Source organism: Lactuca sativa, chromosome 4 (assembly GCF_002870075.4).
Source record: "Lactuca sativa cultivar Salinas chromosome 4, Lsat_Salinas_v11, whole genome shotgun sequence".
Taxonomy (NCBI): Eukaryota; Viridiplantae; Streptophyta; class Magnoliopsida; order Asterales; family Asteraceae; genus Lactuca; species Lactuca sativa.
Genome location: NC_056626.2, coordinates 378,486,842 through 378,511,312, shown reverse-complemented (window position 1 = coordinate 378,511,312; position 24,471 = coordinate 378,486,842). Strand labels below are relative to the sequence as shown.

The window sequence follows — 24,471 nt, the reverse complement described above, 5'->3', positions numbered from 1 at the left end:
AGATGACAAAAGATTTATGTTGTTCATGCGCATTAGGATAATCATGCTGTGTCTAGAGGCCAAAACTGACTAATATAGATTTTGACCACAAAACTGTATATGGGCCTTGGCCATAAAACTGCATTTGGGCCCGGGCCACATGCAATCAATCTACAAAACTTAATAATGAGTCGTTTCATGGCGAGAACAATAATATAACACAAGAGTGATGGTCGGGTCTAGTGGTGCCGGTTCAAGATCCGAACCGGTCAAAGAACCGGTAAACAGGTTTATGCTGAATCGGTCCACAGTGAACCGAACCGGTTTGAGAACTGAACCATTGGTTTACACCCGTTCGAGAATTTTTTCATTGAAACTGGTTTAGAACCGGTGTATGTCGAGTGAACCGGTTTCGGTATAGAACCGGTCGAACCGGTTTAGAACCGATTGAACCGGTTTAGATAGGTTCGATTAATTTCTTGAGTGAACCGGTTTGAGGCTAAACCGGTTTTCCTTGGCTATGGAGTGAACCGAATCGGTTCGGTTTGAAAAAAATTCTGGTTTGTGCATGCCTAGTTGGGTCTATAGAAATTTAATTTGGTGATTGTAAGATCAAATGTCTATGTTCTACTTCCTAGGGTCATGATAAATTATAAAATTTTAGATCTTAATCCTTGATGTAAATCATATTTACTAGGTCAGTGATGTTCATATAGTATGAATAAATGGAAGGAAATATTATTCTTCTTTGAATTCCTTTTTATCTTCTTTGTATTTCTTCATAACCATTCATCATTATAGTTTTTGTTAGAATTTTTGTGCTTGAGGTTATTGCAGTTTTAGGTCACACAACTAATATTTATATCACTTGAATTTGTGAAAAGCGTAAACAGGATCATAAAGGGTGTCAGAGTAACTCTCTCTCTCTCTCTCTCTCTCTCTCTCTCTCTCTCTCTCTCTCTCTCTCTCTCTCTCTCTCTCTCTCTCTCTCTCTCTCTCTCTCTCTCTCTCTCTCTCTCTCTCTCTCTCTCTCTCTCTCTCTCTCTCTCTCTCTCTCTCTCTCTCTCTCTCTCAATTAACATAGCCGATCACGTGTGAACCACATAAATAGCGTGTTCTTATTTTTAATTTCATCAATTACTTAAAATGGTTGAATCATTTGTTGAAATGCTTAAAATCCTAACATCATCATCATCTTATTTTCACTTTAGTAGTTCTTGTGGGTACCTGTTTAGCTAAACGTTGGTTAAAACTAACCTTAGCTGGGGTAAGTCATAAGTCATAACATGATTATCCCACAAAAAAGTTATCACTTCCACAAGTGAGCCACACTCATATGCAAGAACGTCATGGGTAGAATGTTTTTGGTAACATTGGTTTTGTACAAGACCTAAACCATAGGTAACTAAAAACGATTTATACAATGGAAGAGCACATTCAGAATACATATATACTAACCTTGGTGGTGATATTAATTAGCTAAAATCCAAGAGTGTAGACACAAGTTGAACCCCAAAAAGACAAAAAAGAAGACTAGTTATAACAGATAATATGAAGCAATTGGCCATATGTAGTACTAAGTACTAGCCTCAAGGAAAGCGTAGCAATAAAGATATAGAGACAAGAAAATAAGACAAATGATAAAAACACAAAGATGATACAAACAAAGTAGGCCTGCTATGTGAATCTAACACTTGGACACTAGAACAAACTTGAACTTCAAGAGCTTAGCTATAAAATCTCACCAGTGATATATATTAACATGAAGAAAAAAAAATAGAGATGGGAAAGCCACATGCACTACTTATACCTTATGCAGCACAAGGTCATGTAATCCCCATGATGGAGCTTATGCAACGATTAGTCAACCAAGGTGTAAAAGTCACATTTCTTAATACAGATTTCACTCACAAACTGGTTACCAATGCTTTCTCCACAGATGAAAACTTGAATGATTTAGCAAGCTTTGTGTCACTCCCAGATGGTGTGGAAGCAGAAGAGGACAGAAAGGATGTTTGTAAATTAGCAGAAGCAATCTTTCAACTCATGCCTTCAAAACTTGAAGAGCTCATTAACAAACTTAACATAAATGAGGGAGAGAAAGTTACATGCATTGTTGCTGACACGTGTATGGGTTGGGCCTTTGAAGTTGCAGACAAGATGAGAATCAAAAGTGCAGCTTTTTGGACTGCATCCGCTGCAGGATTGGCGTTGTTATGGAGCATCCCAAAGTTTCTTGAAGATGGAATCATAGACAATAAAGGTTAGATTCACTTATTAGATTAATACAGTTTGTTTTTGAAGAGGAAAAATATCTTCAGTCTTGTATAAGGAATAAGATATGGACTAAAAGTATTTTTCCATGTCTTAGTCTTTATAAAAATATTGTTTGGTTTTTAAAGTCTCCATAAAAAAGACCGATGATGTTGATGTTGGTAGAAAAAGAAATATCACATCAAGTTAGAACTTCGAAAATGTCGTTTCAAAATCAGTGAAACAAAAGTTATTTTTTTTCTTCTAGAAAAAGAGGTCAAAAAGACTTTTTAATATCTTGTTTTTTTAAAAAAAAAAGTCTTTTTTTTCTACACAGACATAACTACATAAGAGGTCAAAAAGATTTTTTTGATAAAAAACAAAAGCCACCATATATAGTGTTTTCATGTCATCAGATAACGTTAGTTGTTTCTCAAACCTTTAAATGTAGGGATTCTCATGAAGAAACAAATGGTTCAATTATCACCGACAATGCCTGCTATAAATTCTGAAAACTTTATGTGGGCCCGCATTGGTGACATGAAGACGCAAGAAACTGCTTTTCATTTCGCAATAAAAACCAATGAGTTTGTGAAGCTTGCAGACTGTGTAATTTGCAATTCAGCTTATGAACTCGAGACTTCAACATTCACTTCATTTCCTGATATTTTACCAATTGGCCCATTATTAGCAAGTAATCGAGTAGCCAAACAGATTGGCCATTTTTGGAAAGAGGACTCCACGTGTCTGACATGGCTTGATCAACATCCAATAGGGTCAGTCATCTATGTCGCTTTTGGTAGTTTTACAGTTTTTGATTCTAGACAGTTTGATGAGCTGGCAGTTGGACTTGAAATGACGAATATGCCCTTCCTATGGGTTGTACGTCCTGACATGTTTGAAGATATGAAGAATGATGGATTTGATGATAGAGTAAGCGAACGTGGGAAGATAGTGGGGTGGGCCCCACAGCAGAAGGTTTTGAATCATCCTTCTGTGGGTTGCTTTGTGAGTCATTGTGGTTGGAACTCTGTGTTGGAAGGTGTCACCAATGGGCTACCGTTTTTGTGTTGGCCTTACTTTTCTGATCAGTTTATTAATCAGATGTACATTTCTGATGTTTGGAAAACTGGATTGGAGTTTGAAAAAGATGAAAGTGGTATTGTTTCAAGTGAAGAAATCAAGAATAAAATTGAACAGGTATTAGAAAACAAGGAATTTAAGGTCAGGGCTATTGATCTTAAAGAAAAGGTTGCAGTTGCTGTAGGCGCCGAAGGTAGCCACTCTGATAAGAATTTCAGCAACTTCATTGACTGGATACAAGATACAAATAATTAATATCACTCTAATATTGGTGTTTTTGTTTTTATTTATTAAGATGTAAAATAGTAAACACTAAACTCAAGTTTGTATCATATTTTAACTTTTATATTCTTAAAGTTGGCTTAATCTGTTTGTATTATATTTCTAATTTTATCTTGTGTCATTTTTATCTAATCTCAAGTTTGTATTAGGGCAAGAGTGTTTGGTTCATATAGCAGGCCTTCTTTGTTTGTATCATACATTTCTCTTATTTTCGTGTCTCTATGTCTTGTATTGATGCCTTTTTAGGTGAAATTAGTACCACTTAAGCTCCATTGCTTAATATTTGTTCCCGATAAGATTACCCATCTTCTTTCTTCTTCTTTTGTAAGTTCAGCTAGTAGACTACGATCTTGTAATGTAGCTAGTATTACCACCAAGGATTATATTCTGTGAGGGCGCTTGGGATTACTTTTCAAAGTGATTCTTTTGGATTTTTCAAAAACTCAAAAGTTTAAAAAAATGCTTGGCAATTCCAAAAATCCTTTTAACAAAGGTGTTTTAAAAGATAGGAATTTGTGACTTTTGGCTTTTTGGCTTTTTTTACTCTTAAAAGTTAATCCAAACACATTTAAAAAACTCATTTTAGAAAAAATTCATAAGTCAAAAAGTCATTTTGTCAAAACAGACTTTTTAGGTTAAAAAGAATCCCAAACACCCCCTGCATTTATGCTTCCATTCTATAAAACATCAGGCTCCAACATTCGACTCCTGTCTGGTTTCCACGAATCATACAAATCCGGCCCATACAAAAAGTGGGACATCAATCCCGAAAGTACTTACATTGAAGGCTTAAATTCACGATTAAAAGACATGGGTTGGGAGAATTTAGATGAAGAAAATTTGCAGAATTGTCAATAAAAAAGAAACTGGTAGATTGAATTGTTAGGGACCAAATGTTCCTGTTTTTTGTTTGTGATTAAGTGATCTGTGTTTGATTTTGAGTTAAATGTTTCTGTCTTTTGATGTCTAGCATGTAACTTTTGTTGTTAAGTGTCTAAATTTAATGAATGATATTTGTTTTTGGTAATTTGCAATTCTGCATTTTGCTAACTGTTTACAATATGTTGCTGATGGCTCTTGGTCATTATGTGCATATTTTATACCTTCATGGTGTAAATGTCCATATTGTTGATGCAGTCATTTTTCTAAATATATGTGTAAGTTCTTTTATCAGAGACTACTTTCAAATTTCATCCCATAGTCCATATTTAATGTAAACTATACCACATATGCAGGCCTTAAAAAAAAAGTTTTATCAAATTTTTTGCAATTCTGCATTCTGTTGACTTGCTGGTAATATGCATTGATATTCAATACAAATCAAATATTTATATTGAATTTGATTTTGAATTTGCAATCAGGTACATTATACCTGGATATATCCTCCCTCTGTGAAAAATGTCTTCAGGCAACCCTAAGTGAGAAAAGTCCATTTTAAGCCCATAAGAGTGTTTTGTGGGTATGTTGGAAAAAGAAGAAGAAGGTGGTGAGAAGAGATTAAAGCTTGGAAGCATTTTGGATCTGAGATTCCCTTCTTGTTTGCAACCTCCAGAAGGTATAAAGCTTGTAACTTTATCACTCCATCTTGTAAATCTAGACATTTCATTCCATTAAGTTACTTTTTGTCCCTAAATGGTGATTCTTAAGCATGGCATGTTCTTGACCCAATAAGTCGTTCTTTTAGACCTCAGGAAGGGTTTTGAGTCATAAAAATGTTGTTTTGATGGTTAGTTTTTCTCCATGCATTCTTTAGATGGTCTTAATGCATTAAGATGTTGTACTTTGGGATATTGATCACTTGATGGACATGCAAAGTCATGACTCTTGAGGATAATTTAGCCTTCGATCTGAAAGTGGGACGTAAGAGCTTAAGACATTAAGCTCTTAATGAAGATTTGAGAAGTCTGGGCGTGCGCCCTGCGTAACTTGGAGTACGCAGTGCGTTCGCGGTCAACATTCTAGTCTGCGGTCAAAATTTGAGTACGACCCGCTTACGCATTCTATGTCGACTCGGCTGAGTTGACTCGGTTGGGTTGACTCAGTCGACTTGTTAATTCTGACCAAGTTTGACCAATGGTAATTTAGAAAATTGTGATTATTTTATTAATAGGAAATGTTTGGATATTTAGGACTTGGGTGGAGCCAGTATTCGTGATCAGAGTATTGACCAGTTTTCGTCAAGCTGTGAGGTGAGTCTTCCTCACTGTACTTATGGGTCAAAGGCACCAAGGCCGGCCCATTAGTTTCGATATCATGTTATATGATAGTATGCGATAGATATGTTTGATCGGTATCCTAGTATATAGGATATTAGCATGCGGTAGTGATCTGTATATTTGCCTGTTTTCTGTTAACTGGTTATATGTTTATCTGTTATGTATATGTCGACATGTTATGGTTGGTTGGGTTGAGGCGGTCCTACTTTATGTTGAAGGCCATGATACTTGGGGCAGTCCGGATAGACTATAGGCCCTGCGAGACGGTCCAAGCAGGCCGAAGGCCCAACGAGCGATCTAGATAGGCTATAGGCCCTACAAGGTGGTCCAATCATGCCGAAGGCTCAGGAGCAATCTAGATAGGATGTAGGCCATGCAAGGTGGTCCAATCAGGTTGAAGGCTTAGTTTTGTATAGTGTTTGTTGTTATGTTCATGTGGTGGTACTTTAGGAGAAACTCACTAAGCTTTGGCTTACATATTTTAGTTATTGTTTCAGGTACTTCTGATGATCGCAGGAAGGCGAAGACGTGACTGTACACATCCTTTGTTTATGGCTTTTATGATTTTGGGATACTCTGATATGGATAAACAAATTGCAAACAATGATTTATAAACATTTTATGACTATGAGTTATTTTTAGAAGTTTAAATTTGTTGTGATTTCTGAGTTGTCACAGGGATGATGACATAAAAGACTTAGAGACAACATTCATATAGGTCCCCGGTGTACCATATATTATCATCTCTTATCTACCATCACCGAATACATATTTATAAGTGGTCCTATCTACCATCACCCAATACATATTTATAAGTGTACAATACTTGTATGACTAAATCAATTAAATATCATCTCATAATATTTTATCTAACACACAACATTTTCGGCATAAATAATAAGAAAATAAAGCATGTAATTATCTAGATACTTCGAGGGTGTTTGGGATTACTTTTAAGCATCAAAAGTCCTTCTTGTAGAAAGACTTTTTGAAAAAGAAGGTTTTTAAAATGTGTTTGGATTGACAAAAGGACTTTTGATTTAACTTGTAAAGGTGAAACAACAAAAAGTTACAAAAAGTCATGATTTTGTGACTTTTAGAAGCTCCTTATTTTCTTCTTACCAAAAGTAATCTCCAAAAGATCTTTTGAACTATCCAAACATCTTTTGACATTTTTTAACTTTTTGAAAAAGTTAAAAGCCCAAAAGTTATTTTAAAAGCAATCCCAAACACGTTCTTCATATGTATGTGTAAGATGAAATTAACTATGCACTCACTTGATGAAAATGGGTAACTAACAATTTCGACAACGCTTCACTTAGTACTTTGAAAATTCCTAGACACATTAAGTACTAAGCCTTAGTCTAGTTTGGTAATTGTGGTGACTATAATAATAATAGTCTAGATTCCCCATTAATCCTAATGTCTACATTAAGATCTGTCAAGTAAGGATTAGCCAGGCATGACAGTTGGGAGGCAAGACCATTTCGACATGTAGCATTTCTGAAATCCAACAACCCAGCTAACATGACCATTATAGGCACCTCTCCCATAAATATATCAATCAATATAACGACATGAAATTACTTATAAATTTTATTTATAGGCTTATAATAACGACTATGACTATAAATATAAGTTACATTGAAAAGACTAGAGTGTAGCTTAACTTACAGGTGTTCTTATTAAAAAAAAAAAAAAAAAAAAAAAAAAAAAAAAAAAAACAGATTCTAAGCGGGCAGAATACTAAATCGGGAACTCCTATTCGAAGGTTACAACACGCTAAGTATTCAGGGGTGTCGCAGGGCTTCCCTGCAGGCCAGAAACGCAAGAAAATAGGCTAAAATTGAGTAAAACTCGAGAAAATCGATTTGGAAGATGTGGGGAACAAATGGAGGCTCAATGGCTAGTTATAGGAAGAAAACTCGGGATACGTGTCGTGCAAGGGTTATTCGTGCCACACACATGATCGATGTGGCTCCTCAGGTGCGCTGACATGTGGCACATATATAATGTCAATTTAGAAGTACCTCATCATTGGGATGTTACAATCCCCTATATTTCCAACATCATTCATAAAGTTCACAACTAGAGTGTCACTTGTATCATTAGAATTGTCCTCAATATTTCTAAGTGACATGCTACTAAATTCTGAGTTGGGCTCATCAACTCCAAAGTCAATGTTTGTCTCACATATATCATCATTAGGCAAAGGAAATGGTACTTCAAAATTACGGAAGAGATCTACATAACCACTGTTTGTAGGTGGTATTATTTGTTCTACGTCGGCATAAATTTGGCCACAATAATTTTCATCATTCTCAACTAAATAATACATCATGTCTAAGGATGAATCATTTAAGAGCGGTGCCATATTTGATCTCCTATAATATTTGTAACATAGTGACAAATTCAACTATAAGCAGATTTTTCGACTCCAACATGTATATAAATCAAATCTTTAAATTGTTCATATTGTATTTTGTGCCTAAGAAGTTAATCTGATGTAGACAAAGTTGATTGATCACCATCCCAATATAAAATGATCACAAAGGGACAGTTTGGCACCATAACAACAAATATTAGAAAATTTAACTGCAAATCATAAGACAAATGACACAAATTAATATCTTAAATTTAATCTTGACATCATTTATATATGCAATTTATATAGAAATAAATACATACTTATGTTTGATATAGGAAACAAAAACTAATAATACAAAGATAAGAGAAGTATGGAAATTGATGATGCAAGGAGAGAAGAATTTGAAGGATTGATGAGAAAAACTCAATTCGGTAACCGGAATTTATAGGATAAAAAAGTGAAATGCATTTGATTATAAAGATGTGACAGGACATTTCATTCACGGTAGAGTATGAAATGTACAATGACATTTTTGGATTCTTCAATCATTTTGAAATTGCTTTTACAGACATTATTATTGATTGGACAATTCCTATATAAAATTTGTACATTCATTTATTTTATGTCTACTTCTAATAATATCCATATAATATTTTAATATACATAATTTTAATAATATTTAATACGGATGTTAACTGGAGTTGCAAGAAAATTTGTAAGTGATAAAAATTATTAAGGTCTTTGTATAAAATTCAATAACATATTTATAATAAAAAATTTTATGTATAAAGTTGATGAAGGTAGAAAATAGAAATAGAAAATATAAAAAGAAAAATATATAATTAAGAATGGTAATGATATAAAACTAAAGAACCCTTTATGTAATTACAACTCCATACACGTGTATGGATGAAGTGGGGCTAGAACCCCTTTTTACAAGTTAATTTGAAACAACCTTATTTTTAGGAACAAATTTGAAAAGGAATTTTGGAAGTGTTCGCTTCTCACTTCTATACACAATCATATAATATGTAGGCGTATCTTCTCTTGGTGCTTATAGGCTTTGTGTGCTATTATCATTTGTTAAGTTCTATATATTAATTTAGTTTGTAGCTAATGCAAGGCCTGTAAGCTTCGGTTACTGCTCTTTGAGTCTTTGTTACCCATTTCTTTGGACCCTTCTAATTGTCTTTATGATTGTGCGAGCATTCAAGATGACAAAAACTACAATGACCACTATCATATACAATTTCTTTGGAAGCATCGAAGCTGATATAGATTTTTTAGTAAATTTAACTTTTGGTCCTTGTGCTAATTTGTATAACGTCCAAAAAGAAATATATTTTTTTTTCATTTTTTCTTTCCGTTTCACTATTTCATAACGTCCAAAAAGACTCATACATACAAGCCATAATAGAGAACAAAGATAAACAACCTTTAATACTCCAAAACCCTTTACTATAAATAACTATATATATTTCTAACTGGCACTAAACCCATGTAAAATGACCATTCTCTAAACCTCCCACAGACTAAGTACCTTTTTCCTGTATCCAGTCAATGAAGTTGCTGAAGTTCTTATCAGAATGGCCACCTTTGCTTACAGCAACTGCAACCTTTTCTTTAAGATCAATCGCCCTAACCTTGAATTCATCATTTCCTAGTAACAGCTCGATCTTATTCTTGATTTCTTCTCTTGAAACAATACCACTTTCATCTTTATCAAACACCAATCCAGTCTTCCAAACATCAGAAATGTACATCCGATTCGCAAACTGATCAGAAAAGTAAGGCCAACACATAAATGGTAAACCACTACTAACACCTTCCAACACAGAGTTCCAACCACAATGGCTCACAAAGCAACCAACAGAAGGATGACTCAAAACCTTCTGCTGTGGGGCCCACCCCACTATTCTCCCACGACTCTTTATTCCATCATCGTATCCGTCATTTTTCATATCTTTAACCATGTCAGACCGCACAACCCACAGGAAGGGCATATTGGTCATTTCAAGTCCATGTGCCAGCTCATCAAATTGGGTACGGTCAAAAAGCGTGAAGCTTCCAAATGCAACATAGATGACTGAACGTGCTGGCTGTTGGTCAAGCCATGCCAGGCACGTTGAGTCCTCTTTCCAAAAGTGGCCAATCTGATTGGCCACTCTATGGCTTGCCAGTAGTGGACCTACTGGCAAGATCTCAGGATATGAAGTAAATGTTCCTTTCTCCAATTCATAAGTTGAATTGCAGATTGTGAAGTCTGCCAGTGTCACAAACTCATTGGCTTTTACCATCAAATTAAAAAGTATTTCTTGTGTCTTTAAGTCGCCAATTCCCAGCCATGTAAACTCTAAAGAGCTTATAGCAGGCATGGTTGGTGATAGTTGAACCATTTGCTTCTTCATGGGAGTCCCTGCAATTGAAATTTCACTTCATATCATTTTTTGAACTTACGTATACATATAATATATATCATGGCTTTTAAGCATAAAAAGCATGTAGTCTTATGTATCGATATGGAAACATATTAGGCTAAATGAAGCTAACCCTTGTTATCTATGATTCCATCTTCAAGCAACTTAGGGATGCAAAATAGTGAGGCCAAGCTTATAGCTGCTGCAGGCCAGAAGGCTGCTTTTCTTATTTTCATCTTTTCAGCAACTTCAAACACCCAACCCATACAAATATCAGCAACAATACATGTAACTTTCTCAAAATCATCTCCTTTTGCATTAAGTTCTTTGATCATCTCTTCAAGCTTTTCAGGCATGACTCGAAAGATTGCATCTGGTAGCTTACCAAAATCGTTTCTATCCTCTCCTGTTTCCAATCCATCTGGTAGTGACACAAGACTTGCTAAATCATTCAATTTCTCATCTTCAGAGAACGCATCTGTAACCAATTTGTGAGTGAAATTCGTGTTAACAAATGTAACTTTGACACCATGTTTTACTAATCGTTGCATAAGCTCCATCATGGGGATTACATGACCTTGTGCTGGATAAGGTACAAGTATAGCATGTGGCTTTCTCATCTCTATTTTTTTTTTATCTGTACACATTACTATCTACCGTTGTTTTTATAGGTAAGTTCTTGAACCTCAAGTTTGTAGTGCCCAACTCCTTTTATATTTTTATAGCCGGCCTACTTTGTTTGTGTCATCTTGGTGTTTTTCTCGTGTCATATTTATCTAAGCTCCTTGTCCTTAGTGTTATATTCATATAGTAGGCCTACCATGTTTGAATTATAATTTATACATTTGTCTTATTTTCTTGTCTCTATCTGTTGTATTAATGATGCTTTTTGTGAGGTTAGTACTACATAGTACATGAGTTGCTTGCTTCATATTTTGTATTACATAGCTCAAAACCAAGAGGTTGGGTTGTTTATGTGAATTAATAACAATATAAAGAGAACTAATAATAATATATAGAGAGAAAACAACTAAGATTACATTGTTGATGGAAAACGGCTAGAGTTACATTGTAGATGGAAAACTTTGAAATACAAAGAAAGGCAAATAAGACTACAAAATAGAAAAGTTATCTACGATTAACCTAACTAATAGGCTAAACATAAGGCCTAATACAAAAAGATCCCAAATAAGTTATTATGTTAACGCCAAAAACATGGCGCGAAATACGAATACCACCAATAATTGAAACCCTAAAAAAAGACAAAATCAAACAAATAAAACAAAATAAAATATTAGAAAATCGTACCCAAGATTGCAGCAAGACTCACAAAATATCGATCAAAAGGTACTTTTGCGGCGCGATAGGACCTATCGCGGCGTGAAATCATCGAAAAATAAACAAATCAAATCAAAAAGTGACAAAGTAACAACAACTATACTCTCAAAGCGACAAATTCGAACAAATCAAACCAAAAGAAATACAAAAACAATTAAGAAAAACATACACGACTCTGATACGTGTGAACTAATAACAATATAAAGAGAACTAATAATAATATAGAGAGAAAACGGATAGGGTTACATTGTTGATGGAATCGGCTAGGATTACATTGTAGATGGAAAACTATGTAATACAAAGAAAGACAAATAAGACTATAACAAGGAAAGTTATCTAGGGTTAACCTAGTTAACGGGTTAAACATACGACCTAATAGAAAAAGAGTCCAAATAACTAATTATGCTAGCAGTTTAATTAATCGGATCGACGTGTTTAATTATATGTAAGCTTTAATCAAGTTTTTTTTCCCATCTAGTACCTAGTTAGTTCAAAACATATAATGTTCACTTCTGATTATCTATATATATATATATATATATATATATATATATATATATATATATAATCATGATGCTATTCTGTGAGAATTACTAAAAGAATAAGTAGATGAACAACTATTGTGTGGACATATGCACGATGCTATTCTATGAGAATTACTAAAAGAATAAGTTGTTTAGTAATGTGAATACGTTCAACCTCACTCAATTATTGTCATTTCATGCATTCTCACTAATTCTTATTCGTTTTTGTTTTCACACATCGTTTTTCATTCATTTTCATTCTTACAAAATACGACTCAATAAATTTCCTGACAACATTCTGACAGAATGAGAATAATAATAATAATAATAATCTATAATAACCTTATAGAAGATTTAATTGGTGACAATGCATGATAATAACAATAGTTATGTAAAATTGAACATATTTACATTATCAAACAACATATTTTTTTGTCATTCTCACATAATAGCACTGTCCACACGTCCGCACAATAGATATCAATCCACATTTGAACCTAGCTCGCTCTCTCTCTCTCTCTCTCTCTCTCTCTCTCTCTATATATATATATATATATATATATATATATATATATATATATATATAAAAGCATCCTTTAAGTTTGTTCCGCCAAATGTACCCTAAATCGGATTACAACTACCAACTAGAATTACCTCCCCTTAGGACAATTTCGTCCCCCAAAATCATAATATCAAGGAACAAGTATTTTATCTAATCTTTGTTTTCCACAAAAAAGGTTGTCAAATAAAATATGGGTCTAATTCTCTGTATTTCTACAAAAGTGGATAATTTCTTGTCAAGAAATACTTTATAGTTAGTCTAATCGCTCATTTTAATATATACTATTTGATTCTCTAAAATTCACATAATACTCTTGACGGTTTGAATCAACATTCTTTGTTCGTACATGAATTTATAGGTCGTTGATTATACCAACCTCTCTTATGAGTGAAGCAATGGTCACATTAGGGCAATAAGCCGAAAACACCTTTTACTTTTATATATTTAATCTTGCCTACTTACAACATCGAGCACCAATGAAAGGTGTGTACTTATTAGATAACGAAATGCTCATATTTACATGTCTTCAAAAGACCCAACACTACACCATAGACTAATTCTCACATGCATCCTACGGTGACTTTACATCTCGACTCTTGTTATATATCATTATAAAGCCAAAGAGTTTGTCCCCGAAATCACATAGTATATACGCAATTTATCTTACACCTAATTCCTCCCTAAATTCAGGACACAAATCCTAAAGAATCTTCAAAATAGTCCAAAACACCTGGTACAAATCCTTAAGTCATAATGTGATGTTCAGGTTCGTGACTAGGGTTTAGGCAGAAGTTCCTTAGGGTTTAGCCATTACAGTTTAACTATTCTATATATATTCCTATGTAATTATCATTTGAGTAATCAAACAATCTGAGCCAATATCTTTTACACATGTACCTTAGTATTTAAGACTTATACACATTTGGTACTCAAGTACTTCTCTCAATTGTTTCTCTCATCTCCCTCAAGCTTGACTATACCTATGTCTATATCTTTATATCTATATCTATATCCATATTTATATTTATACTAGGTGTGAGACCCATGTATTACATGGGTTTATTTAAAAAAAAATTAAATATAAAATTTTAACAATTTGAAAAGTTTGAATTTATAAGAAAAATAAGAAATTTTTTGAATTATTAAACTTAATGAGACTTTAATGTATTGGATATATTACATATATAAACCCTTTCTAATAAATACCTTACATGTATATTTACCTTACATATTAAATGTGGAATTTTAATTTAATAAAATGAAAAATACAATAAAATGACAAGTGGAAAATAGAAAATTTAAAAATGTTAGAAAATAACATGTGTCCAAATGAAGGAGAAGATGACATGTGGCAAAAAAACCTTCATTTATTAAAGAAGATTTATATTTATGTTTGTATTTATATCCATTTAGGTTATCCAGGTAATATGGGTCCAGATGGTTCTCATTCATGCATCACATTCATTTAAAAACCCCCCAAACATTTCAACTTATCTATTAATTACTACATCTTAAATTTATTTATTTATTTATTTATTGTAAATAATAACACTAGAATTTTTAAAATGAAATGTGTTATTGGTTATAATATTTTATGAGTTATTTATATTTATAAAAATACTTATTAAAGTTATATAATATAATCTCTACATAACGATAAACAATATACAAATAAAAATAATATAATTAGTTTAATTTAATTGTATAAATATCTATATTATAACAATTATACCATATGGGTTATTTATTTAATTTGTTTGTTAGTTATTAAAGTAATTATTAGTTTTTAGAATCTAAAAATCATTGAAAAAAAGATTACTAACATACTATTTTGTTAAAGTCGATTATATAATTTTAAAAAGTTTTAAATTCAAGAAAATTTAATAAAAAGAATGCCCTATAATTTAATGTAATTAAATCACACATCAAATAACACAATTATTTTAAAACTATAGTTAGTTGATACTTTTATATATCAATTACGGCCTTTAATCAGTCGAGTCAACCTAGACAATATTAGGATCTTAACGTGGCTAACATGTTACATTAGCATTCTACATATTATACAACATGTATAACACCTGACCTTATGGGTAATTTAAAAAGAATTATTTGACATATTTTGAATTTTGATCATAATGATTATTTCAAATAAAAAATGGTGTTTTTATTGTAACTAGATAGGAAACCCCGCGCTGCTAATGTCAAACAAAACTGACGGAAGACATTATGTTAAAGATGGTGTCATCGTTTACCAGTCGTTCGTCATGCAAGTAGGATGCTATAGTTGGTTGACTATAAACGTATGATGCCTAAAAATGAAATAAAGTAGAAGTAAACTGAGATCTATTCTCTTTTTAAAACACATATGTTGGATTCTTAAAGCTACACAGATAAACAAAAACACATTCAGAATTTAAGTATCATGATTAAATAAGGAATCATTTGAAAACAAAGAAAAAAGCAAAGTATAACACGAAAATGACACCGAAAATTAGCCTCATTTACACACTGTGGGTATGTTGCTCATCTTATCCTTGTTCTTCTATCGTTTTTGAGCCTTCTTAAAAAAAATTCTCAGAAACAAACAAATATGTACCAGGATTGAATTTATGCTGTGTTTTAATATTCGATGTTTGTCATTGATCTGTGATGGTTTAATTCAGATCAATCACTATCATAGTCTTGTGTTCATGTGCTTTAGGTCCAAACCATTGACCAACAATTTCTGCAATCTCCTTTGGTGACTTTGAAAATTTCCCACATCCATTTTCCATTACATAGGGTACATTTTCAACTTCCTGTACAATATCAGATTTCTAAGGTGTTGAGACAAAAATGGCCATTTTACCCTTGAATTCTGAAATCAACTTTAATAACAAAATTACCTGGTCAACAATGTAATCGTTTAGAATGATGGTGAGATCGGGATCATGGCTTTTGTAATTGTGCCTCGACCAGCCTATGAGAAATAAAAAGGTCAATGGAAAAGTCAACGTTGACTTTTGAATTTTTAAGTGTCAAAAAAGTAATATTATAAGTTCGAAATTGGAAAGAATTATCTTATCTGTGCATAGACAATTGATTTGACTAACGGTTAAATGCTTATTTATGCAACGATATTTCACTTTTTTACCGGTTTATAAAACAACGATATTACCTTAAACCTTGGTTTTGCAAGTCATTTCAGCATACCCGAACCATGGTTTTGCAATTCAATGCATGGATATGAGTCCTAGAAACACATACAATTGTTCCAACAGCATCCAGATGTAAACCTAATAAGAATAATTGATAGTCAAGTTGGGATGCAAATTGAACAATTACATATCAAATCCAGAAACCATGGCATGCATTGGAAAATAAAAAGTGAAATATATTTTAATGGCTAGTAATGTTCAAATAAAATGGGTTTCAATAGATCCATTAAAATGTTACCTCCATTTACAACCAAATTCATGAGGTGGAAGCCATACTCAACAATTCTAATTTCAATCCATACTGAAAATACATCCAGTAGCATATAATTAATCATCAATAAAAATAAAAGGTTCTAATAAACCATAACAGCTATTTTTTCCCATTCTAACCCTTCAACATCTTTTAGAAGGAAGCTTCTAGTCTATATATTACCATCACTCCAAAAAAATTTCTCATATCTGTCAAGATCAACTCTTTTACTCCAACAAAGCCATGATAACAATAAAAAAAACTCATCAAAGTGCAATTCTATAATTTATAGAATAAGTCTGCTAAGTTTTTCTCATTAAAGACACACATGCATCACTATTTTACCAATTTTAAAAAAATACTTAGACATTACTGTTTGTGATAAAAAGGAATATTAAAACAAAAAAGGTTATATGATAGTTTAAAAACAGGGAAAAATCTTTTTATCATAAACCAACGATTATTTTATCCAACCATTTTTCAACTTCATCCTTTCAATTCAAACATTTAAAAATAAGTAAATAAATATGTAAATCAAATAATAAAATTAGCTGTAATATGAACTCTTAGCAGAACATAAGAACAAAGAAAAAACAATAATGATGTAAATTAGGTATGAGTTTTTTACATACGGTCCCCTTCCATCCCTTATTCACCTGCAGGAGTCTTTCAATTATACAAATCATAAGTGAAACTTGCTTAATCACAAAGAACACAAAAATTCAAGAGATAAGAGTAAAAGAATAATTGATCTCGGCTAGCTTTAAAAAACAAAGAACATAGTCAAAATGGTGATGTTTGAGAATCTAACAAAAGAATTAGCAATCAAAAACTCACTATTGAAACACACACATACACACTAACATATTTGACTATAAGAAAACAGATTCAAATATACAATGAGTATGAAAAAGGCAAATCTTTTTGTCAATTTGTTCAGATTCATCGTTAGTAGCCTTGGAATCTACTCTTTCAGCAATCAATTAGCCTCTTAAACACAAACCTTCATCTCCTTCAATCTTTTTATCACTGAAATAAGAAACACGTATCTCATTTTAATGATATCAGAGATGAGAGAGAGTAGATTTTGGGATCAAGATGAAAGAGTTGCTAAAGAAACTAACGACTACTAAAAACGAAAGCCCTAATTTTGAGAAAACGGTAATTCGAGGAACGGGGACCATTTTTGGATGTAGGGCTTATAGAATCGAACCGGATTCTACAATTTGTTGTGTGCGACGATGGAATCTGTGGTAGAAGAGCGTTGAGGCACCGATCATGGAAGCGGATTCATGACGAATGGGTGGGAATGGAGTCGATGATCAGCCGGCTTCGAATACGTCGCAGTAGATGTTTCCCTATGGATGGCCGATGAAATCCAAATGAAGAAGAAAAGAGAGAAGCTGTCGAATGTAAAGGATAGGCTGCAATAACGTTGAAAAGGAAATAGAGATGAGAGAAGAAGAATCGAGTAAGTTTGATTATCCAACGGTCGTCATATGGTGAAGAAGGATGCTAAATCAAACTCAAATAGAAAGAAAATCATACCGCTTCAATGAATTTAGAAGACCTTACGCCTTGTTCCGAGTTCTGCTTAAAGAGTGAAATGGGAGGATAGGGAAAGTGATAGCTGTCGAAGGGAAATCGTGTTTTCGAATTTCATTAATGGAAGGAAAGTGAACGGATGGGAGGATTTTAGAGTCATATTTTCCTTCCAAATTTTCCTCCCAAATTGGGCGGATTTGGGAAGAAAGTGAGGGAAAGGAAAATTTTATGCTTTATTTGTTTTTTCCCCCTAACTCGGGAACACAAAAACTTAAAATTTTCCTTCTATTTCCGTTCATTTCTTTCGAACTCGGAAACACAGAATAATGAATATTTTGCTTCACCTCCCTTTCTTTCAGTCAAAATTTTCCTTCCCTTTCTTTTAATGAATTTAAAAAAAACTCGGGAACAAGGCGTTACAGTAGATGGAAGAGATTGATGAACTGTGGAAAAAGAGGTGGGGTGATAAATTCATTGGTGCCTCTAGGTTTCGTGTCTCCGTTTTCTTGTTGTGGGTTCTTCAATGCTTTCGGATAGAGAGACCACCGGTGAAGTTAGGGATAAAAACAACGGTCGGGCGACGTAGATGTCAGAGGAAACCGCCGGTGACAAAAGCAAAGACCGGTGAGAAGGAAATGCGAGGTGGGGTGGTTCTCTAAAGAATCGAGAAGCATCGAATGGAGCCGGTGATGGAAGGTAGATTATTTGAGCGGTGGACAGCCCAAAAGGAAAAAACGGTTGACATAACCGTAAAGAAACACATGTCAACAACTGACCATAAAAAATAGGAAAAATGCCATAAAAGCTCCACACAAAAATAGGCTGGAAAAGAACAGATAATCATAAAAAAAGGGCCGATTTTGCCCAAAAAAGCAAAGGACTTATTTTACCAAATGTATATATAAAGAAGGATCAGAAGGATCAGTTTTGCTCCATCCTTAGCAAATTTACTATAGCTATGTAGCTAAGGATGGAGAAATTTAATATATAGTATAATTGTAATGTATTATACTTTTTTAATATAACGTTATTTATAAGTATTAATGTTATTTTGATTAATTTTGCATTTCAAATTAAGTTGTACATATTTAACAATGTATTAAATCTTATTAGTTATTAAAATTATCATTTTTATCATCTTATAAGTTTAGTTGGATTTTTAATTTAAGTTTTGTATTAAGAAGTTTTTTTAATTAATAAATCAAATATATTAGATTAGTAATTCAAAAAACTGTATAATTAAAATGACGATTTTTTTTATATTGAATATCATATTTAGATTAATAAATTAAGTATAATAAGATGAAAGTTAAAAATGTTAGCATTAAAAAAATTAATACTTAGATGCAAGAAATTTGACAACCTTTACGAATTACGATAAATACTTTAATTACTATACAATTTGAATTTTTTTAAGTATATTTAGTGTGTATGTTTTAATTAATAAAACGCTCATATCAATGTTTTTTTAAACTCCTTGCGAAAATGCAACTAAACATCATATTTCAACTAAATGATGGGCCTTTAAACTCCGGCGAAGTTTGTGGACACTATTAAAGCTATCGTTTTAACTTGGAGGAACTATAGAAAGAAACGAGAGGGAGGGGAAGGTGATGATTAGGTTAATTGGTGTATGTCACCATTAAGTTGTATATAATTAGTGACCCTCTTTTTGTTATATGTCTTATATGTATTTGTACATTTCGGTCTCTAGCATCTTGATAGGATGCTTATTTTAATTTATTTGTCGATTAAAAAAAATAAAAAATAAAAAATAAAAAAAAACAAACTAAATATAAAAATATATTAAAATAGGTAATGCAATTAATTATTAATAAATATTGGGCATTTTTTGTTTGTAAGACCAACCGTATTTCAAAACTTCTTGCAATGCTAAGTTTATAAATTTGAAAGTCACGTATGTTTAGGCCTTTCTAATCTTGAAAGGCTTGCAAGTATTAGGTTAAAGAGAGTGAGGGCGTCAAACCCACTCGTCAAAAGCTTAACATGAGCAAAACACCAACCCTTACATCATGTTAAGCAGACATGTTAAGAAGATTTTGCTAGTTCATTAGCGAGAAGAGAGAAAAGAAAAGATTTTTTTGGTGTGGGCATTGGTCCTTTTGTATTTATTTATTTTTTTCTAAATTCAGAAGGCTGTGATTGGTCATATTTTATTTGCATTTTTGTTTTAATTTTTTTTCTCAAAATCCAAGTGAATATATTTTCTATCACAAAAAATTAGGTGGAAGAAAAAAATCTGATATATCATGTATTGATAACATTTTTATTTAGTTTAAAAATAATTTTATTAATAAAAAGAAATAAAAATGTTATCAATAAATAAAATGACATTTACCATATTAAACTAATTTATATATTATAATCTACAAACAAATAAAAAGACAATAAATAAGATATATTTTGATGTATTTTACATCGTCTACGCTGTTTAAATTTATGATTTGTTAAACTATTTAAATATTTAATAATTTAAATTAAATTCGTAACAAATCTATAAATCACGATGAAATGAATTTAAATATTTAATAAATTAACTTTATATCACGAAGTCTTCTTCCCTCGTATGAAACGTATCTCCTAGTCCTACAAATATTCATAACAGATCCATAAATCACCAACTACAAGCGGATTTGATTGAAGAGATTTGGAACCGAATTGGAGACGAAGAAAATAAAGATTAATATTGTAATATTCGTTTTGTAATTCATGTTTTTTTGTAACGTCTTAATATTTAAATAATTAATAAATTATATATATATATATATATATATATATATATATATATATATATATATATATATATATATATATATATATATAATGTAATTGTTGATGTCGTAGTGGGGATCATTTTTGAAAGATAAGTTTATTGTAGTGATGTAAATGACTTAAGGCTTTCAAATATAACAAGAAGTGAAGGTGGAAGTAATTAACACACGTGGCATTGCAAAAATAATTGTTGCTCTTATAGCTTAATAATTCTTTTATATAATTAATATTAATTATATAAATAAGTTTCAATGAATATAAAAAATTTTCTATTTCTTGTTAGATAATAATTTAATTGGTTAAACTAAATGTCATTTTATTTATTGATAACATTTTTATTTAGTTTAAAAATAATTTTATTATTTTCAGGAGTTAATATCCTAGGATATTAATAATAGTGAGTTATTTATTTTTAATATATATATATATATATATATATATATATATATATATATATATATATATATATTAAATCATATTAAACTGAATTTGTAGTATATTAGATTATTTTAATATTTTAATTCTAATGTTAACTATTCAACTATCGATCTAGTATATATTATATTTGTCTCGTATTTATTGTTCATTTTTTACTTTTGAAGTTTTTATTCTTCATATTTGACCTTAATTACTTTTATTTGTGTTATATATTATTTGATGAAACTTATAACAATAAAAAAACATTTAAAACACAATGCATTCATATATTTTGCATCAAATATTATATATCAAAAATAAAAATATTTAAGGTCAAATTTGAAGAATAGAGACTTCAAAATTCGAAAGTAGACAATAAATATAGGATGAAGGGAGTATAATTTATTAATTTAAATATATTGTTGGTATAAAATATTATTATTTTGGTGCTATAACTTTAAATTGTCAATCCATAAGATTTTTTAGTTAATTAAAATAGGATATTAAACATAAAATATATGGAAATCTCTAGATTAATCCTAATATTTTGGTCCAGTTTATGAAAAAATCATAAATTTTATTTTGTTATAGAAAAGTTCTAGATTACCGAATAAAATATTCAATTCAATCTTTTTTTATTCGTAAACTATTTTTTACCCGATTGCTGTCAGGAACTCTCATTATTTTGGTCAATTTATGAAAAAATCTTAAATTTTAATTACTTCAACTCTTTTAACTCTTTCACAAAAAATCTGGAAATTTTTGGTTATAAATAATTGCATGGTTCTAACAAGTTGTTACATTCTTAGGACTTTTTTCTCTAATGTAACTGGAAAAGGACATTGTCGTCTTTCGTATAAATTAGGTCGAAAGCAAGTCCATCATTACATCACTTGAAATTATGCACCCACTATCTAGCAATGATCTAATTTATTAAATTACATGTTCAAGGTTAAGGATTTTGGGTTTTCAGGGGTTTAGCAACGCAAACAAGGCCAACAAGTAGCGACACGACTAGGATCTTAGACCCTATGAGGTGGCTGGAAGTCTAGCATGTCAGTAGGATGATGGCTTGGTGCCTACATGCACACGACCCACTGAGGTGTTGACTATGAGCCATTTGTATGTATGCATTATATATGTGATGTGTTATATGTTATTTTGGTGAACTTGTGTGACATCCCCAAATTCACGGTCAGAAAACACCGATTTGTTTATGCATTGTTTTATAAAATCAGAGTAATCCATTAATTAAAAGTGTTGTGGAATTTGTTCCCAAAACAAAATATGATAAGAATTTATCAAAACATTTCTTTAAAGAAATGTATTTTCATTAAATAACAAAATCTCGGGATGTCATGTTCCAATACATAAAAAAAGCATAAACAATATAAAATAGACCTTACAACAGTTATTTATAACTATTGATCTATAATCCAAATTCTCTCATCAAGTCCGCCAACTTATACTCTTGTGTCATTACCTGTAATGCAAAGAGAACTAAGTGGGTCAGGCTTGGGAGCCTGGTAAGCATATAGGGTTTTCAACCCAGAGTAAGATATTATATTATATTTAATCATTAGACAATCAACCCAAATTACCCATCCCCATTATCTCTTTCTATTTCTTAAAGCTTTACCCTAAGAGTCAATTATCCTTCATTCATTCGTTCCTAAGGATTGACCTAAGGAATTGACACAAAGTCCATTGCTGCCAAAGTTTATCTATCAGGTACTAAATCCATAGCTATCAGGCGCTAACTCCATAGTCACTAAGGTTCACTTAACAGACGCTTACTCCATACTCACCAAGGTTCACTTTAACAGGCGCTAACTCCATAGTCACTAAGGTTCACTTTAACATGCGCTAACTCCATAGTCACCAAGGTTCACTCATACCATCTTTCATTACAAACCAATTATTCCATCTACCCATGTTCTACCCAACATATTTGTAGATCTAAAATACAAATACATGTTAACTCATTTAGAACCTATATGAAACATTTTCACGTCCACCTTAAATAAACAAACAATATATAAACACATAGCACGTATTCCATAGCACCTCGTCTCTTAAAGTAACCACACACTCACTTGATAAGAAGATGATCGGACAGCACCTCATTAGAAGAAAGTAAACACACACTCACTTGATAAGACGATGATCGGACAGCACCTCGTCTCTTAAAATAATCTTTTCTGATAAAACCGGGACATTTCTCCAAAACCGAGCTTTATGCGGTCAGAGTTTCGGCTCATAAACTTTACTTCTTGAGATCCTCGGGGCTTCAGGACTTGCTTCGGGTGTTGGGATGATACCGGGGATTCAGGGGTATAAATTGCACACAAAACGAGGCAATAAGGAGTGAGAGAGAGGAAATGAGCAACAAATCCTGGCTGCTCAAGCGATCTATTTATAGTGCTGAAGTTAGCCACGAACGCAGAATGCAGCGCGTTCCACACGAATGCAACGCACAGGAGAGGGGTTCCGATCCTATCCCTTATCCGCTAAGTCAGCATCGACGTGGCCAATCCGGAGCCATGTACTGAACGCGAGGCGTTCCCTCTTTGTGATGTGCGCCTCGAACTTTAGAAAAAAAAATCATAGCTTTCGCATACGATCTCCGTTTTTGACGTTCTTTATATCCAAGCGTAGGTGAGATTATCCTCTACAACTTTCGTTTAGACTCCGTCGGCTAATTTTGAATTTTATTTTTATTATATTATTTTTAATAGGCCGGGACAGAAAAACTTCGTTAGAAAATCATAACTTCTTTATCTGACGTCCGTTTTCGTCTGTCTTTCTATCGTTGGACTACTATCGACGAGATATTTGATTCTTGTTTAGATTGTTTCGGCTAGAAATCCCTCGATCTCAAATCCGAACTTCGGGCTGCATACCGCTAAGTCGAAACTTAGAAAAATCATAACGTCCACATACGATGTCAGATTTAGATGTTCTTTTTATGCACGCTCTCAGTTTAACGTATTCTATGAATTTCGTTTAGATCGCTAAGGCCAAATATCTCTCTACTGTAAATTCACTATTTACATCGCGCTATGTCGTGTCGGATCTGTCGCGAAACTTCGACAGGTCATAACTTCTTCGTTATAACTCGGATTTCGGCGTTCTTTATATGTACGAAATCCTTGTAACATATACTAAAACTTAGTTAATATCACTCCTTGTAAATAATATTCCATCAAAAAAGTCATTTTAATGCTTATCGTCTCTAAATTGA

At 32.3% G+C, this 24,471-nt stretch overlaps 2 protein-coding genes and 1 long non-coding RNA gene across 7 annotated transcripts; 1 reads left to right on the top strand and 2 right to left on the bottom strand.

The window, feature by feature from the left end:
• The first annotated feature begins 1,649 nt into the window (after positions 1 to 1,649).
• LOC111919446 (UDP-glycosyltransferase 83A1) lies at positions 1,650 to 3,671 on the top strand. The gene is made up of 2 exons (XM_023915004.2): positions 1,650 to 2,242; positions 2,684 to 3,671. The coding sequence occupies exons 1-2, from the start codon at positions 1,762 to 1,764 to the stop codon at positions 3,568 to 3,570; spliced, it is 1,368 nt and encodes a 455-aa protein (XP_023770772.1). The 5' UTR covers positions 1,650 to 1,761; the 3' UTR covers positions 3,571 to 3,671.
• A 5,825-nt stretch (positions 3,672 to 9,496) lies between these two features.
• LOC111919463 (UDP-glycosyltransferase 83A1) lies at positions 9,497 to 11,323 on the bottom strand. Its single transcript, XM_023915012.3, has 2 exons — positions 10,732 to 11,323; positions 9,497 to 10,597 (listed from the first exon to the last, which is right to left on the bottom strand). Exons 1-2 carry the CDS (start codon positions 11,243 to 11,245, stop codon positions 9,714 to 9,716), a joined length of 1,398 nt encoding a protein of 465 aa, XP_023770780.1. The 5' UTR covers positions 11,246 to 11,323; the 3' UTR covers positions 9,497 to 9,713.
• A 4,028-nt stretch (positions 11,324 to 15,351) lies between these two features.
• LOC111919462 (uncharacterized) lies at positions 15,352 to 18,126 on the bottom strand. 5 transcript variants are annotated; one of them, XR_006191055.2, is made up of 5 exons: positions 17,686 to 18,014; positions 16,461 to 16,523; positions 16,183 to 16,300; positions 15,911 to 15,984; positions 15,352 to 15,823 (listed from the first exon to the last, which is right to left on the bottom strand). It is a non-coding gene; the product is annotated as an uncharacterized LOC111919462 (long non-coding RNA). The 5 variants fall into 5 exon arrangements; XR_006191056.2 differs by adding an exon at positions 18,021 to 18,126 and having other exon boundaries at positions 16,183 to 17,896; XR_002859503.3 differs by having other exon boundaries at positions 16,461 to 18,014.
• Between the last annotated feature and the right edge of the window lie 6,345 nt (positions 18,127 to 24,471).

Bases quoted from the DNA above. Each gene is read 5' to 3' on its own strand.
- LOC111919463 (XM_023915012.3), bottom strand. From the start codon at position 11,245: ATGTGTACAGATAAAAAAAAAATAGAGATGAGAAAGCCACATGCTATA. The intron at 10,598-10,731 runs GTTAGCTTCATT...TTTCAATTGCAG, and splicing joins TGGAATCATAGATAACAAGG to GGACTCCCATGAAGAAGCAA.
- LOC111919446 (XM_023915004.2), top strand. From the start codon at position 1,762: ATGGGAAAGCCACATGCACTACTTATACCTTATGCAGCACAAGGTCAT. The intron at 2,243-2,683 runs GTTAGATTCACT...CTTTAAATGTAG, and splicing joins TGGAATCATAGACAATAAAG to GGATTCTCATGAAGAAACAA.